Source organism: Peromyscus eremicus, chromosome 2, assembly GCF_949786415.1.
Source record: "Peromyscus eremicus chromosome 2, PerEre_H2_v1, whole genome shotgun sequence".
Lineage (NCBI taxonomy): Eukaryota > Metazoa > Chordata > Mammalia > Rodentia > Cricetidae > Peromyscus > Peromyscus eremicus.
The window spans coordinates 55,015,760-55,031,320 of NC_081417.1; the positions used below are offsets into that span (position 1 = coordinate 55,015,760).

At 37.9% G+C, this 15,561-nt stretch overlaps 1 protein-coding gene across 3 annotated transcripts in view; it reads left to right on the forward strand.

Annotated features, from left to right (window-relative positions):
- Positions 1 to 15,561, forward strand: part of Rngtt (RNA guanylyltransferase and 5'-phosphatase) — a 216,519-nt gene that overhangs the window by 36,365 nt on the left and 164,593 nt on the right. For all 3 annotated transcript variants that reach the window (XM_059254084.1, XM_059254086.1, XM_059254085.1), the window contains exon 9: positions 13,705 to 13,840. In XM_059254084.1, coding sequence (XP_059110067.1) covers positions 13,705 to 13,840 — 136 coding nt within the window. The remainder of the gene's footprint in view (positions 1 to 13,704; positions 13,841 to 15,561) is intronic.

A 15,561-nucleotide genomic window follows, 5' to 3' on the forward strand; every position in this document is an offset into this window, starting at 1 on the left:
ACATGCAGACAAAACAGTCATACACATAAAATAACTAAATGAAAAATAGAGTGAATGTCAACATTATGCTATTTATTCTCTTATTTATTTGTGCATAAACTAAAACCAAGTATTTCTCACTATTTTTTAAGTTTTAAAAATTTTGAGGTAGGGTCTCATGTAGTCCAAGTTGGCCTTGTGCTGTCTGCATCCTTCTCCCAAGTGCTGGGATTACAAGCGTGTGCCACCACATATAACACTTCCACATTTTTAATTATCTTTCTTAAAAATACCATAATTTCATTATTAGCTCATTTCTAATTTTTGATTTTTTGAGACAGGGTTTCTCTGTGTAATTCTGGCTGTCCTGGAACTCACTCTGTAGAGCAGGCTGTCCTTGAGCTCAGAGAATTGTCTGCCTCTGCCTCCTGAGTACTGGGATTAAAGGCATGCACCGCCAACACCCGTCTCATTTCTAATTTTTATTTCTTTTGTGATAGTAGGGAAGTTTATTTAAAGCAAGCAATAGAAAAGATCAAAATAGTGCAAGAGAGCAGCTTGCTACTCATTTGGAGATACTCAAAAATTTTGCTTCTGAGTTGTTAACAAATAATGGATATTTATTGTAAGACACTTATAGTACGTTAAAGGTAGTATCTTAAGTTTGTTATAGATTAGCTCTTTTCAATAAAATATTTTCTAGAAATATTGAGTAAAAATTACAAGAGAATATAGAGATATTGCTTATTTTAAAGAAAACGTTCAGTATTTGACAAGTTTTAGAAGGCTGTTTGGACAGCCCGTTCAGAGCCACTTAGTACCATATTGTGATGGCTGATCAAATATTTAAATATACAGTAGTATTGTTTTGGGAGGACAGTGAGTTTGTACATATTTACTTTTTTTTTTTTTTTTCTCTGAGACAGAATTTCTCTGTGTAGCACTGGAGCCTGTCGTGGAACTCACTTTGTGGACCAGGCCGGCCTGGAACTCACAGAGATCTGCCTGTCTCTGCCTCCTGAGTGCTGGGATTAAAGGCGTGTGCCACCACCTCCCGAGTTTGTACATATTTAAAAAAAAATAGACATGGCTTATGCCCTAGAATGGATCAAAATCAAATTGATGTTTTAAAAAGAGAAGACACAGGAGAACAAAATGAAGTGTAATTGTCTTGAAGGGCCTGGCACACTCTCTCATAATGCAGGGCTCTTAGGAAGAGGGTTAGTGACAGATGCTAATGGCAGCACAGGAAGAAGGAAGCTGGGGTTGGTTTGCCGATGTACATCTCTATGAGTTCTGGTCTTTAGACACTCAGATGCTATCTATAGGGAGGAAATTGTTGCTGAAGTGACAACATCATCCCTTCATTCTTTGGAAGCATGACAGAGTATAGTGATTGTCAAACTACAAGTCTGCTGGATTTGACTACTCTGTCTGCTCCAGCAAATTATAGATAGAAGATCATTTATTTTAGTCTTCATGGGGTGTGGACCTTTGAGGCCATAAAATAACTTTCTCGTTAAAAAGATTATTTTTAATTTCTTCCTCCTCCTCCTCTCCCTCCTCCCTCCTTCCCTCCTCCTCTCTCTGTCTCTGTCTCTCTGTGTGTGAGTGCCTGTGCAGGTCAGAAGAGGGCATCAGATCTCTTGGAGCAAGAGCCATCCTTGTAGCTCTGGGAGGACATTTCCTTGGTGACCTGGAAGGCAGAGTGTGCACTCTTGGAGGGATAACTGCCATGTCAGTGCTTTATTACCTTTGGCAACTGAAAGAGAAAAGATGATGATAACCCAGAGAGCTACACTCCGTGTCCCCTTGCCAAGGCCCCTTCCAGCAGGAGGCAAGGGGGAATTGGATGGTCATTTATCTTACACTTATTCTCCTAAGTCTTCAATTCCTTATTTTCAGTTACCTAGTAAGGGAATCTTTTTTGGTACTTGAACGTTTGATGGAAGATTATAGTAATAGTTAATTAGTCTATCCAATAATCAGTTTCAAATGTTATATATCATGTATGAGATGCAAAAAATAGAAGGTGGAACTAACTTGTGATCATGGTTATTCTTTATTATTACTATTTACTCCTGTCTGTTCTTTTATCCTCAGGATCAAAATAAGAACTTTTATATGGCCAAGAAGAGAGGAAAGATTTATTGAATGTAACTTTTGGGTTGAATCTTCAGTGGTACTTCCCTTTTTTCCTTATTTTGTTATCAGTTACAGCTTTCCTTTTTTTTTTTGAATGTTAAAGATAGTGAGTGGATTTTTAATTCAGCTGAGTTTCTTGTTAAGTTGCAAATTTTATTCTTCAAATAAGGGCTGGGGCCCAAGCCTAGATTCTTTGGTACCAGCAGGTTTCTGGGTAAGGCCAGTATACATCTGGGACCACACTTTAAATAGCAATAATGGACTTCATTTTCCCAAGCTACAGGTGAAGAGAACAAAGATGGAGAAACAAAGTGGCTTGTTCAAGGTCCTTTATTAATCAATTACTGGAGACCGTAATTTTTCTTGCCTATTTAAAAAATGAATTTAATTACATTTTAATTTATTTTGGGGGTATGTATGTCTGTGAGTGTTCATGTGTATGTTCTCCAGTGCACACACACATGTGGAAGTCACGAGGACACCTTGAGGAGTCAGTTCTCTCTTTCTACCATGTAGTAGTCCAAGGAATCACAATCAAGTTGTCAGGCTTATTGATAGGTGCCTTGCTTAGCCACTTGGCTTGTTTTTGTTAATTTTTGGAGGCAGGGAAGCAGGATTTCATGCATCCCAGGCTAGCCTTGAATTTGTGTAGTCAAAGATGTCCTTGAACTCCCAGGTATCCTCCTCCTACCTCCAGGTACTTGGATTACAGACATATCCTACCAAATTATTGTTTGAGTCCTTGCATTTTTGGATTTAGGTGTTGACTTAGGAGAGATTAAAATATCTACATTAAAAGGTATTTTTTTGTAGAAGCTTCTTGTTATGGTAATACCATCTCGCTTTCTCTCTCTCTCTCTCTCTCTCTCTCTCTCTCTCTCTCTCTCTCTCTCTCTCTCTCTCTCTCTCTCTCTCTCTGTGTGTGTGTGTGTAAGGTGAAGAGCATAATAATGACCTGATTTTATGAAATTAGTTTTGGTTCTATCTGAAGCCCATTGAATAACTCCTGACATCATGAGCCAGAAGGAGATGGAGACCTTGAGATAAGGGGTCTCCTGCAGTTTGCAGGTACCTCTTTCTCACCTAAGGCCCCCACTGGGTTTTAGTTCTTGTAGCTTCATAACCTTCAGTACTGCCACTGTGGGGACCAGGGTTTAAAGTTGTTCTTGGGGGGAACTTCCATTCCATACCTGGCACTAGTGTTTACTGTGTCTTGGGCATATGCTGTAATAGTGGGTATTTCCTTTCATTAGGCTAGCTGTTCTGTTATATGTTAATACATTTACTTATTTTTTAACTTCTAAAATTGTGGAAAATACAAGTAACAACATTTACCATTGTAACTACCCTCTCCCTTTTATCTCTCTTTTGAGACAGGGCCCTTTTATTTGTTCTGCTGCCTGGAGCTTGTGATCCTCCTGCCTTAGCTCCAGTGTGCTAGAATCACAGAAGTGTGTCACCATGCCCAGCTTATTTTGCCACTAGTGGGTTCAATGGTATGAAGTTAGATAGTCGTCATCACCATCATCTCCATTTAGAATTCTTTCATCTTATGAAACTGAAAGTCTATACCCATGAAACAGTAATTCCTCATTCTTCTCTCCCTGTCACCTCTGGCAACCCCATTCTGTGTGTATGATTTTAACTACTCATGGTACCTTCTATGAATCCATATAGTGTTTGTCTCTTTGTGACTGGCTTATCATATTGCTCTCAGGGATAATCCTTATCATGTGTGAACATTTTCTTCCTTTTGGAGACTGAGTAATATTTCATATATGTACCACATTTTGTTTATTTATCACTCAGCGAATACAGGAGTTGCTTCCATGTCTTGGCTGTTGTGAATAATGCCACTGAAAACAAGGACATGCTAACTCATTTAACTTTTATGAACAAGTGAAGACTTTTGGTGAGGAAACTGGGATTGAGAATGACCAGTGAAACTGTACTAAGATATAGCAGGTTTTTCTTTTTTCTTGTTTTGGTGCATAGGTATATGTGCATGTTTGTGTGTATGTGGGTGAACTTGTATGGGTGGGTGTGGGTTTATGTATGTCAGTTCACACATCAAGGCCAGAGGTCAACCTTGGAGTGTTCTTAGGAATACTGTGCACCTCCTTTGAAACAGTTTCTTTCATTGGCCTGGAGCTCACCGATTAGGCTAGACTGGCTAGTGCTTCCTGTTTCTGCCTTCCTATCCCTGCCTTTTTACCTAGGTCCTGGGGGTTGACCTTAGGTCTATGCTTACAAAGTGGACACTTAACCACATGAATCTTTTCCTCAGTCCCCTTTTTTTTTCTTTTAAAGATATATTTTGAGATAAGGTCTTATTGTGTATCCTTGGCTGGCCCAGAACTTGCTATATAGATCAGGCTGGCATTGAACTCATAGTTACCTGCCTGCCTCTGAACCCCAGGTTCTTATATTAAGGTGTGTACTACCACACCTGGCTATTTTACTTACTTACTTATTTAATTAATTAATTTATTTATTTTTTGGTTTTTCAAGACAGAGTTTCTCTGTGTAGCTTTGCTCCTTTCCTGGAACTCACTCTGTAGACCAGGCTGGCCTCGAACTCACAGAGATCTGCCTGGTTCTGCCTCCCGAGTGCTGGGATTAAAGGTGCCACCACCACCTGGCTGGCTATTTTATTTTTATTTGTGTGTGTGTGTGGTCTCTGCAAACACTTCCTCCAGCAGAGTGTTGATCCAGGGGAGGCAAGAAGGAAAGCCAGTTCAGTAGCTGGTGTTGGTTCAAACTTCAAGGGTCTGACACCAGGTAGTATTTTAGGCATATTTAAGCATGGCACAAATTGGAAAAAAGTTTCCTGGTGATTATTAACTCAGTTCCGTTTGCACAACAAAGCTGAAGGCATGACTATATAGAGAAATTTTTGTAAAGTACAAGGATATCTTCCATAAATATAGTTCCTATAGATTAACTGTGGAAACAGGCTCGAGGTAAATAAGGGTTTGGGGGAGGACAGACAGCACCTTAGACTGAGTGAGATAAACCTCAAGATAAGGGTCTAGGAGCCAGTGTGGCCTGGCCATACAGATGGCACAGTGATCATCAGGCTATTAACTGCTTCCACTCCCAGCTTTCTGGGTGGGAAACAGGTTTATATATATATATATATATATATATACACACACACACACACACACACATATATATATATATATATATATATATATATATATATATATATATACCTCCTACATACGGGTATGTGCAAGTAAGTATAGGTTCAAACAGAGGCCAGATGTGTTGGATTCCTCAAGCTGGAGTTACAGGCTATTGTTGATTTGCTTTATGTGGGTTCTGGGACCTGAATCCAGTGCCTGTGCAAGAACAAAAGTTTTTTAACTGATGAGTCGTATTTTAGTCTTCCGATGGTTTTAAAATTGAGTGGTTTAGAGCAGCAGACTTTATCTCTCTCTATTGTACACTTCATTCTTGGTATTTCCTGTCATTTGTTCATGAGGTAGGACGGAGGAGTCTAGAATCTGATGCTGGGTCCTGTTCTCAGGCAAGCTCTCTGCTAATGGTGTGTGGGGTTTTTGTTTATTTTGTTTTGTGTGTGTGTGCATGTGTGTTTATTTTTAGAATAAACATGTGTGTGCTTTGTAGAAGTCTAAATTTTTTTCTGGTTGAAGGAACTTTTTTGAAATAGAAGGATCTATAATTTTGAAAATGATCAATTTCTGTTGATAGAAGAACACTCATGACATTTGAGAATGCTTGGAGATTTAGCTGTTAATTCTAGGCATCCCAAGTTCTTCATTATTTAGTTGTAAATTAACTAAAATTGAAACAAAAGTTACTTTTTTGTCTAATGAATTTTCCATAGACAAAGTTTACCAAGATATAGTAGGACACTTGTAATATAAACAGCATATGAAGTAAAAATGATTGAAATATTGGCAAGTTGTGTAACTGCTGCTAGCCTTCCATTTAATGTACAGTTCATTGTAAGATAAGAGATTGGTTAGAAGGAATTGATATTTCAATTAGTGAGGAGGTAATGGGCTTTGCAATTATATTTAAATAGTACATATTGTCTGTTTAATCACTACATGCACGCAAGTCATCCTATAATAGAGGGAAGCTGATGGCTTGTAGTGAATTTAAGATCACATCTGTTTCATGACTAAACATGTGATTTGAGGATTGAAGGAAAGCTAATCCTTGTAAAGTATTTTGCTGTGTGTATAAACTCAATATATCCAAATTAAAATACCTGTAGAATTGGAGTATTTTAATAATGTTCAATGAAAACTTGTATAGTTTGTGTATTGTGTATGTTTTCTTCTTGTGAAAATGAAGACTTTAATGTGAATTTTTAGGAATTTAAATGATGGATTTCTCTTCCAGTAGTTATTACTTTAAGGTGCTGAAATGTTATATGTGCAGGTAAACACAGTAGTCATAGGTTTGAATTCAAACTCATCTGTTGGATTATGTTCTTTCATTAACTTGTTTCTTTTGTGGAAATATCTGAAACAAGATTTTGAATTACCTTGTTTTTTTTTTCCCCCCTGTGTTTCCTTAACTTTAAATTGTATTTTATAGAATTTTAGCTTAAGTAGTGATTAGATTCCCAAATTAGCGAATGAATTTTACTTAATTCCTAGGGTAGCTAAATTACCTACTTTGTATATCTGCCACAAAGATAGTGAAACGTACTATAATTGTACTGTTAATTAAACAACATAAGCAGCATTAGAAGTTTATGCAAAATTATATTGGATACTTTAAAAACTCTTAGGGAAAATAGAATTTTATGAGATGAAGAGGCATTTCCCATGGAGGTTAGGGACTCTGTTATCTACAGGGGATAAAATTTAGTACTTGTAGTTTTGTTTGATGCAGATATTGCTGGCTTTGGTTCATGACTGGAACTAAGTAAAGGAGATGAGGAGGAAGGAATAAAAAAAAATAGAAAATGTGCGGGGTGGTGGTGGTGGTGGTGGCGGTGGCGGCGGCGGCGGTGGCGCATGTCTTTAATCACAGCATTTGTGAGACAGAGGCCGGCAGATCTCTTTGAGTTTGAGGCCAGCCTGGTCTGCATTGTGAGTTCCAGGACAGCCAAGGCTGTTAACACAGAGACACCCTGTCTTGAAAAACAAGAACAAACACAAACAAAAAAGTGCTTAAAGTTTCAGTTTCTTTTAAAAGTTAGGAAGAATCTAAAAAAGTTTAGGTTAAAGAGGCCATGGATATAGGATTTTTTTTTTTAAATAACAAAAGAGGTGATGAGGGATGGAGTTTACTGAACAGTGAGCTAGTGAGAGACACAGAGGCCCAGTGTGCATATATCCCATGGGGAAGAAAGGAAGCTAGAAGCTAAAAGCTGACAAATCAGTAGTTTTTGTATCGCTTTTAGAGCAAAATGTGAGAAGAGTGTTGGTGAGTAATGGCCAGGTCTGACTAGCTTTTTTTTTTTTTAATGTCAGAAAAGTTTCTAAATTGTCTTTTGTAAAATGACTCTAAGCTCTGCATTTTCTTTTAAGATGCGTGCAAGTTTACTGGGATTATAAGTGAGTAGAAAGATAGCAGTGGTTAGGTAATGGAGTCTTGTGAGGGAAAAGATCCACAGGGAAGGTTAACTGAGCTTAGCCTTATGCACTTGTCTCTGCAAAGGATGAGATGTAGGTGTCTTGCCTCTTGGTAGGAGGTTATTCTATATAAATAGCTAGTATTATGCAACCCTTGGTATTGAGGATATGCTGGGGACATAACAGTGGTGTTATATCATAGGCACATTTAGTTTTCACCCAGCTGAAGAGAGTTAGGGAAAACGACAAACCCACAAAGGTAGTATGGGTACGGGGACAAGTATACTTAGTAGCATTCTTGATGGTGCAAATCATTTTGACTAATTTATCTAAAAGAGTGTCTTGAAAGCTCTTAAAAGAAGTAATTTTTTAAAAAAGATTTATTTATTATGTGTATGGTATTCTGCCTGCATGTACACGTGCACACCAGAAGAGGGCACCAGATCCCACTGTAGACGGTTGTGAGCCACCATGTGGTTTCTGGGAATTGAATTCAGGACCACTGGAAGAGTAGCCTGTACTCTTAACTATTTCTCCATCTCTCCAGCCCTGGGAGAAGTAATTTTAAGATGTTGTCTTTTGACAACTTAATACCAGTCTTGATTTCCATCTCAGAAGTTCTAGCTCCTGGGTGGGGAATAATGGAATGCCACTCTCTCCAGCTCTAAGTCCTTGTGATTTTGTTTGGTGCAGATATATTGCTAATTTGGTTCATGACGGGAACTATGTAAAGGAGATGAGGAGGAAGGAATAAAAAATGGACAAAATATACTTAAAGTTTCAGTTCATTTTATTTATTTATTCATTCATTTATTTATTTATTTTTGTTTTTTTTCGAGACAGGATTTGTCTGTGTAGCTTTGCTCCTTTCCTGGAACTTGCTTTGGAGACCAGGCTGGCCTCGATCTCACAGAGATCCGCCTGCCTCTGCCTCCCGAGTGCTGGGATTAAAGGCGTGCGCCGCCACCACCACCGCCCGGTTCAGTTCATTTTAAAAGTTGGGAAGAATCTAAAAACGTTTTGGTTAAAGAGGACGTGGGTAGAGTTTTACAAAAGAGGAGATCAGGGATGGAGTTTCCATATTAATGCATGTTTTTGTGTTTTAAAATAGTGGAATACTATGCTTTTCTGAGGATATCCTTAATTTATTTAGTCTATTTGTTCAGTGAATGTAGGGTTTTCATCAGTACAAAATAGTGTGATGAACTTTCTTGTACATAGCTTGGCTGAACATTTATTGAGTGTCCTGTGTGTATTTAAATAGACCTGGTCTATAAAGAACAAATAAGAGATAGATCTTTGCTTTCAAAGCCTAAGATAAATTTTTTGAAATGTAAATTTATCATCAGAGTTGTGAATTGGTGATACGAAATCAGCATTATTTTCCCTTTAAAGTACTGGTAGGAATGTGAATTAAGACTTTAATGTGCCATTACTTACAACTTTATCTGTCAGTCCTCTTCTGTGTGCTTCCTAATTTTTACTAATGCATATTTTAGGGATTTTACTTGACCATACAATCTCAATGATGAAAAAAGATAAAACTAGATTGTTTCTAGGTCAGCTGGAAAGGTTACATTTACAGTAAAACATTCTATCAGTATGACTTTTCTATACTCTATAATGACTGTGTGTACCTTTATAGAAGGAACACTGCAAGTCTAGATGTGGTGATGCATGTTTGTGGTTCCTGGGCTGGGGAGGCTTCCTAGTGCAATGCAGTTTGGGAATCTTGAGCCTGAGCTCAGCCTGGGCTACATAGCAAGATCTGTACAAAACAAACAAACAAACAAACAAACAAACAACAAAAAGCATGACAGAAAAAGAAAAGGTTTTAGTGAAATTTTGTGTCTTAATGAGAATACATATGACATGAATAGTTCTGAATATTAAATTTGCATCTGAGATAATTTTCTAAAGAGAAATTATATTAGACTAATGGTTCATGGTCCATGAAATTAGATCTATAGTTAGGTACTGAGCCAATATCTAGCAATGTGTGAGATAGTTGTCTCTTTCTAAAATAATCTGATGTATTTTCGTGGTCTTGGGTGTGATGTGAGAATACTTTCTGTAGTCTTTTAGTCTTTGTTCATGAACATGAGATAATTCATTACTTAGTTATTTATTTTGGTGTTGCACATGCTGGCAGGGCCTTGTACATGCTAGGCAAGTACTCTACCACTGACATGTATTCTTAGCCCTGCTCATTTCTTCCTGTAAGTATCACATAATGATTAGAATTGAGGCCAAAAATTGTACTTCAGCATCTTGTTTCAAAATACATGTAGAGGAATCTCTGAATACCAGTGAATAAATAATTTTTTGTTATCTCTCTAGATATAGCTGTTTTTCACATGAACAGTCCTTTGAAGTAAATTCTATCCTCCAAAGTCTTTTTTGTTTTTGGCCTTTTTAATCTGTTGATATGCATGGGGACACAGTATTTTATTTTATGTATATGGTATTTTTGTTTTTTATTTTTTGCATGCATCATGTGTATGTACCACATTCCTGCAGTGTCTATGGAGACCAGGAGAGGCATGGGATCCCCTGGAACTGCAGTTCCAGATGATTATGAGTCACCATGTGGGCACTGGAAATTTGAACCCATGTTATTTGGAAGAACAGGTCAGTGTTCTTAAGCACTGAGCCATGTCTTAAGCCCCTACACTGTTTTTTTTTTTTTTTTTTAAACTGATAATCTATTCAAAGTAGAAAGAAAGTTCAGCTCATGAATAGATACATAGGGGTGTGTGTGTGTGTGTGTGTGTGTGTGTGTGTGTGTGTATCTCAAGTTAGTATATCACTACTCAAGAAATTACTATTTATTTTATATGACCATCATTTCTTAATTTCTGAGTAGCAAGTAAAGAGAAATACAGTATCTGTCTTAGGCTCAGAAGAGGCAAAGCATTTCTCAAATTAGAAAATGTATTAACATAGGCCAGTTTTTTTCTTGAATTTCGAATAAATATTGGGGTTAAGTTTAGAAATCTGGGGCTCAATAAGACAGTTAAACTTATTTATATGTTTTCTCATGATTTTAATTTCTTTTAAAAAGTTTTTTGTTTTTAGATTTTAAAATTTTTATTTTGTGTATGTTATATGATTGTTTTGTCTACATTTTTGTATAATAAGTACCTGGTGTCTAGGAAGTTCAGAAGAGGACATTGGATCCCTGGGTACTGAAGGTTACAGATGGTAATGAGCTATCATCTGGGTGTTGAGAATTGAACCTCTGTTCTCTGCCAGAGCAGCAAGTGGTCTAAACCTCTGAGCCATATGTCCAGCCTGTTTTTGTTTAGTTTTTGATACTGATTCTTGGGCTATATAAAGAGGCCTGGAACTCCAGAATCTCCTGCTCCTGCAGTACCTCTACATTACTACACCTTACCTATGATTTAAAATACCCTCATAATGTATGCATATCTTGACTTTCTAAGAGAATGACAGTGTTTTCCTAACTTGTGTTTTCATCAAACACCTTTTATTAAATATTGGCTCAAGACCTTAAAGATGATGGATTGTGTATCTTCTATAGCATATTTGTAGACAGTGTCATAATTGCTTCTCATTTGACATTTTCTTGTGTTGATTTTCTTGTCTTGCAAGAAGCCTAGTTTCTTTATATATGCCGGGAATCACTACTTTTACAAAGCATCTGCAAGAGAGCCTTGAGTATTAACTCTTCCTGTTGCTCTGGAGCCTGCTGGATAGTATTCGGTCCATCAGTTCTTCTCTCCAGACTGAGGCCGATTGATTTTTTTTTTTCCTCTGTGAAACTGAGTTTCTGCCCTGTTTGTCTGTTAGGGCAGCAGCTATTTCCACATGTAAGAAGGGCCTGAACAATCTGTCTCAGGGCCAGTTGGAATAACTACTTTAGGAACAGCGAGGAGTACCCTGATACGAGCCCCTTGGATGTTCACTGCTGCTCCTTCTCTTGTTGTTTGTGTTCCTCTTGCACTTTAATCAGTTTTCCTATTTCTCCTTACCTTTACTAAACACACACAGTAAACAATTACTGTGTTAGCTGCTCTCTGTTCATTCAGTGTCTCTTCTGTCTCCTGATTTTAGTTTGCTTCCCCTCCATCTTTTACTTGTTTCTGACACACTCTATTCTTTGGGTAGGTGGTTGGATGGGTCATTATTTCCCTCTATTTTCAGTGTTATATCTTGAATATTCTTCCACATCAGTGTCCCCTGGAAATCACTCTGTAACCAAAGTGGACCTTAAACTTGTGATCATCTTGCTTCCTTCCATCTTCCGTGTGCTCTGATTACAACTCTTTGCCACCATTCTGGGTTTGCATGCTAGGGCTTTGTGTATGCCAGGCCAACACTCTACCAACTGAGCTGCACTCTCTAGCTCTACCCTTTCTGACATCCAACACAAATTGCTTGGCTGAACTATATTTGCTTTTGCCAGGATATTGCTATGTAGCCCAGAGAAGCCTTCAACTCTTGATCCTCCTACTTCTACCTCCTGGGCTTTATGTTTATGTGATGTGAAATTTGAGCACTGTTTTTATTTGAGTGCACATGTGGAGGGTTGGTTTTCTGTTTTGTTTTTTTAGACAGGATCTCTCACTGAGACATGGGGCTCACTGATAGAGCTAGCTTGGCTGGGTTGTTAGCCCCAGGGTTCCACCTGTTTCTGCTTTCCTAGCATTGGGATTACCAGTGTGTGCCTTAACACCTGTTTTTTTATGTGGGTACTATATTACTTTTCCATTGCTCTAAGAGACCAAAGCAACTTATGGAAGAAAGGGTTTATTTCACAGAATTAAAGTCCATGATGCAAAACAGGAGGCATGTGTCTAGCCCCTAAGAGCTTACATCTCGAACCTCAAGCGGGTGGCAGACAGAGCACTGGGCATAGCACAGCATTGGAAACCTTGAAGCCCACTCCCAATGACACACCTCCTCCAACAAGACCACACCTTCTCATACTTGCTAAACAGTTCCATTTACTAGGGATCAAGTATTTAAACACAAGCCTATGTGTGACGTTCTTATTCAGGTCACCATAGGTACTACAGATCAAACTCAGATATTCATGCTTGCATAGCAAGTACTTTACTGAGTTGTTTCCCCAGGTCCCCACCATTTTCTGTTTTTTTTTAAAGAGAGACAAATTTACCCCCCCCCCCCCCCCCCCGCCTTCCCCCTCAAGACAATAGTCTTGCTATTTACTCTGACTGTCTTGCTCTATAGACCAGGCTGGCCAGGCTGGCCTCAAACTCAAGAGATCTGCCTGCCTCTGCCTCCCAAGTGCTGGATTAAAGGTGTGTGCCATTATGCCTGGCTGAGCCATGGGAAGCTTTGGAGCCTGTCCTGGAACTTGCTTTGTAGACCAGACTGGCCTCGAACTTGCAGAGATCCTCCTGCCTCTGCTTCCCGAGTGCTGAGATTAACGGCATGTGCCACCACCGCCCGGCTGGAGCTCCATTCTTGACTTGTAGACACCATACATTTAACTTGACTTATGAAGTATGACTGCCTTATTAAGTGCATAAATTTCCCCATATGAATGAGAAGAATTCTAATATTGTGATATTTTGCATATTATAATATTGATTCAAAGAGAAAACTTGTGCAATTGGTATGGTAGAAATAGGATTGAATAATTTGAGCTCAGTGTTTTTTCACCTTTGATATGGAAAAGGTAATATCTAATTTGTAAAATACAGTATATATGTTTGTGTGTTTATAAACTTTGAAATTTTTTGATAAAAAATTAATCAAAATTAGAGAAGCATTTCTTCTTATACATCATATATGCACTCCCAATATCACATTGTCTTCATAAAAATCAGATTTCCCTATTTTTATGTTTCCTATAGAAGGTAAAATAAAAAAAAATTGTAGTGTTTTAATTTTCATGATCAAGAGAGGGACTTTAGTAATCATTCCATGAAAATGTTGTCAGTCTAGGGAAAACAAGTTCAGCTGTTCTAATGACCCTGTTCTTGATACCATGTGTTAATACTACCCTTTTAATGTTTTATTACAGTTACATGATGTTGATTGATGGCACAAATGAAGTTTTTATGATTGACAGAGATAATTCGGTGTTTCATGTTTCAAACCTGGAATTTCCATTTCGTAAAGATCTCCGCATGCATTTATCAAATACCCTTTTGGATGGGGTAAGTAATTTATTTATATGTGTGTTTTTTTTAAAAAAAAATTAAATAGTGCAGTCATTGTTAGTATGTCTAATTTAGAATCAAATATAATTTTTATTTGAATGTTGAATGTTATTTCTTACCTGTACTTATAGTGAGTAAATTCCTTTTTAAAGATGGATCTAGCTGAGAATGATAGTACACTTTGTAGTCCCAGCCCTGGGGTGGCAGAAGCAGAAGAACTGCAGCAAATTCAGTGCCATCAAGAGCTAACATAATGAGATCCTGCCTCAAAAACCAAACAAACAAGCCTCAAATATTTATCTTTGAGTCTAAACAAGCATTTTTCAGATATTTTCTTTAGTAGAGAAAATTGGTCATGATATGGGAAATGAGTTAAATAAATCTGGTATTAATCATAAGGGAACAAAATAAAATCTTTGTTTTTATTATTGAAAAGTAGTTGTTATTTATTTTTAGTAATTATGAAGTGTTTTTTCACTCTTTTCCTTGTAAATAGCTTTCCCTTAATCAGTCCTTAGAGGGGGAAAAAAAACAGCAGGTAATTTTGAAAAGAAATTAAAATAATGTAGACCAACAAATAGTCTGGTAAAAGCTGAGCATGGTGGCACCTACTTTTAATCTGCGCACTTGGAAAGCTGAGACAGGAGTGTATCGGTGCAAGGCCAGCCTGGGTTTTGTATTAAGTTGCCAGTCTACCTTCATAGTAAGACTGTCTTTAAAAAAAATATAATCAAAAGCAAATCAAGCCAAACAATAAAAAAAAAAAGCTAATAAAAAAATCACTGAAACTTCTAATGTTGGAATAACTTACGTTGCTATTTTGATGGCTGTAACTGTAGACTTTGCTCAGTGCAAGGTATTTCATGTTGAAAAATACAGCACATTCATATCAGTAACACCAACTTTGAGAACTGAATTTTTTTTTTTGAAATAGGTTCTTATATAGATAGTCTAGTAGTCTAGGCTTGTCTTGAATTCAAGGGCTCCCTGTTCCTGCAAGTGGTGGGATTGTGTGTGTATATCACCACAGCTGGTTTTAGAGGGTAGATTTTTTTTTCTGAGACAAGGTTTCTCTATATAGCCCTGGCTGTCCTGGAACTCGATCTGTAGACCAGGCTAGCCTCAATCTCAGAGATCAGCCTGCCTCTGCCTCTGGAGTGCTGGGATTAAAAGCATGCATCATCACTGCCTAGCTAGATTATAGATTGCCCCCCCCCCCCCCCCCCCCCCCCCCCCCCCGAGACTGGGTTTCTCTGTGTAGCTTTGCACCTTTCCTGGAACTCACTCTGTAGCCCAGGATGGCCTCGAACTCACAGAGATCCACCTGCCTCTCCCTCCCGAGTGCTGGGATTAAAGGCCTGCACCACCACTGCCCGGCGATTATAGATTCTTAAACAGAGTTTGTTAGAAGCTTAAGGGAAGCTAGGGGCCTAATTTAGTCTCAGAGTTTGAATATTCACAGAATCTTTAGCTTGGCTGAAAAAAGAAGTGCTCTGATCAAGTATGTGTACTTGTAGATCATTTCTTGATCTGTTCGTTTGCATAAAGAACTAAATGTTATATATGGTCTTTAAAGTAATTTTCTACTTGCAGTTTGTTTTGGACTTGTTATTTTATATAGATGTCTGAATGGTGTACCTATATGTATAAATACCGTAATTTTGGATTTCCAAACTGTTTTTAGATTCCTCGAGACTGGAGTTACAGGTGATTATGAG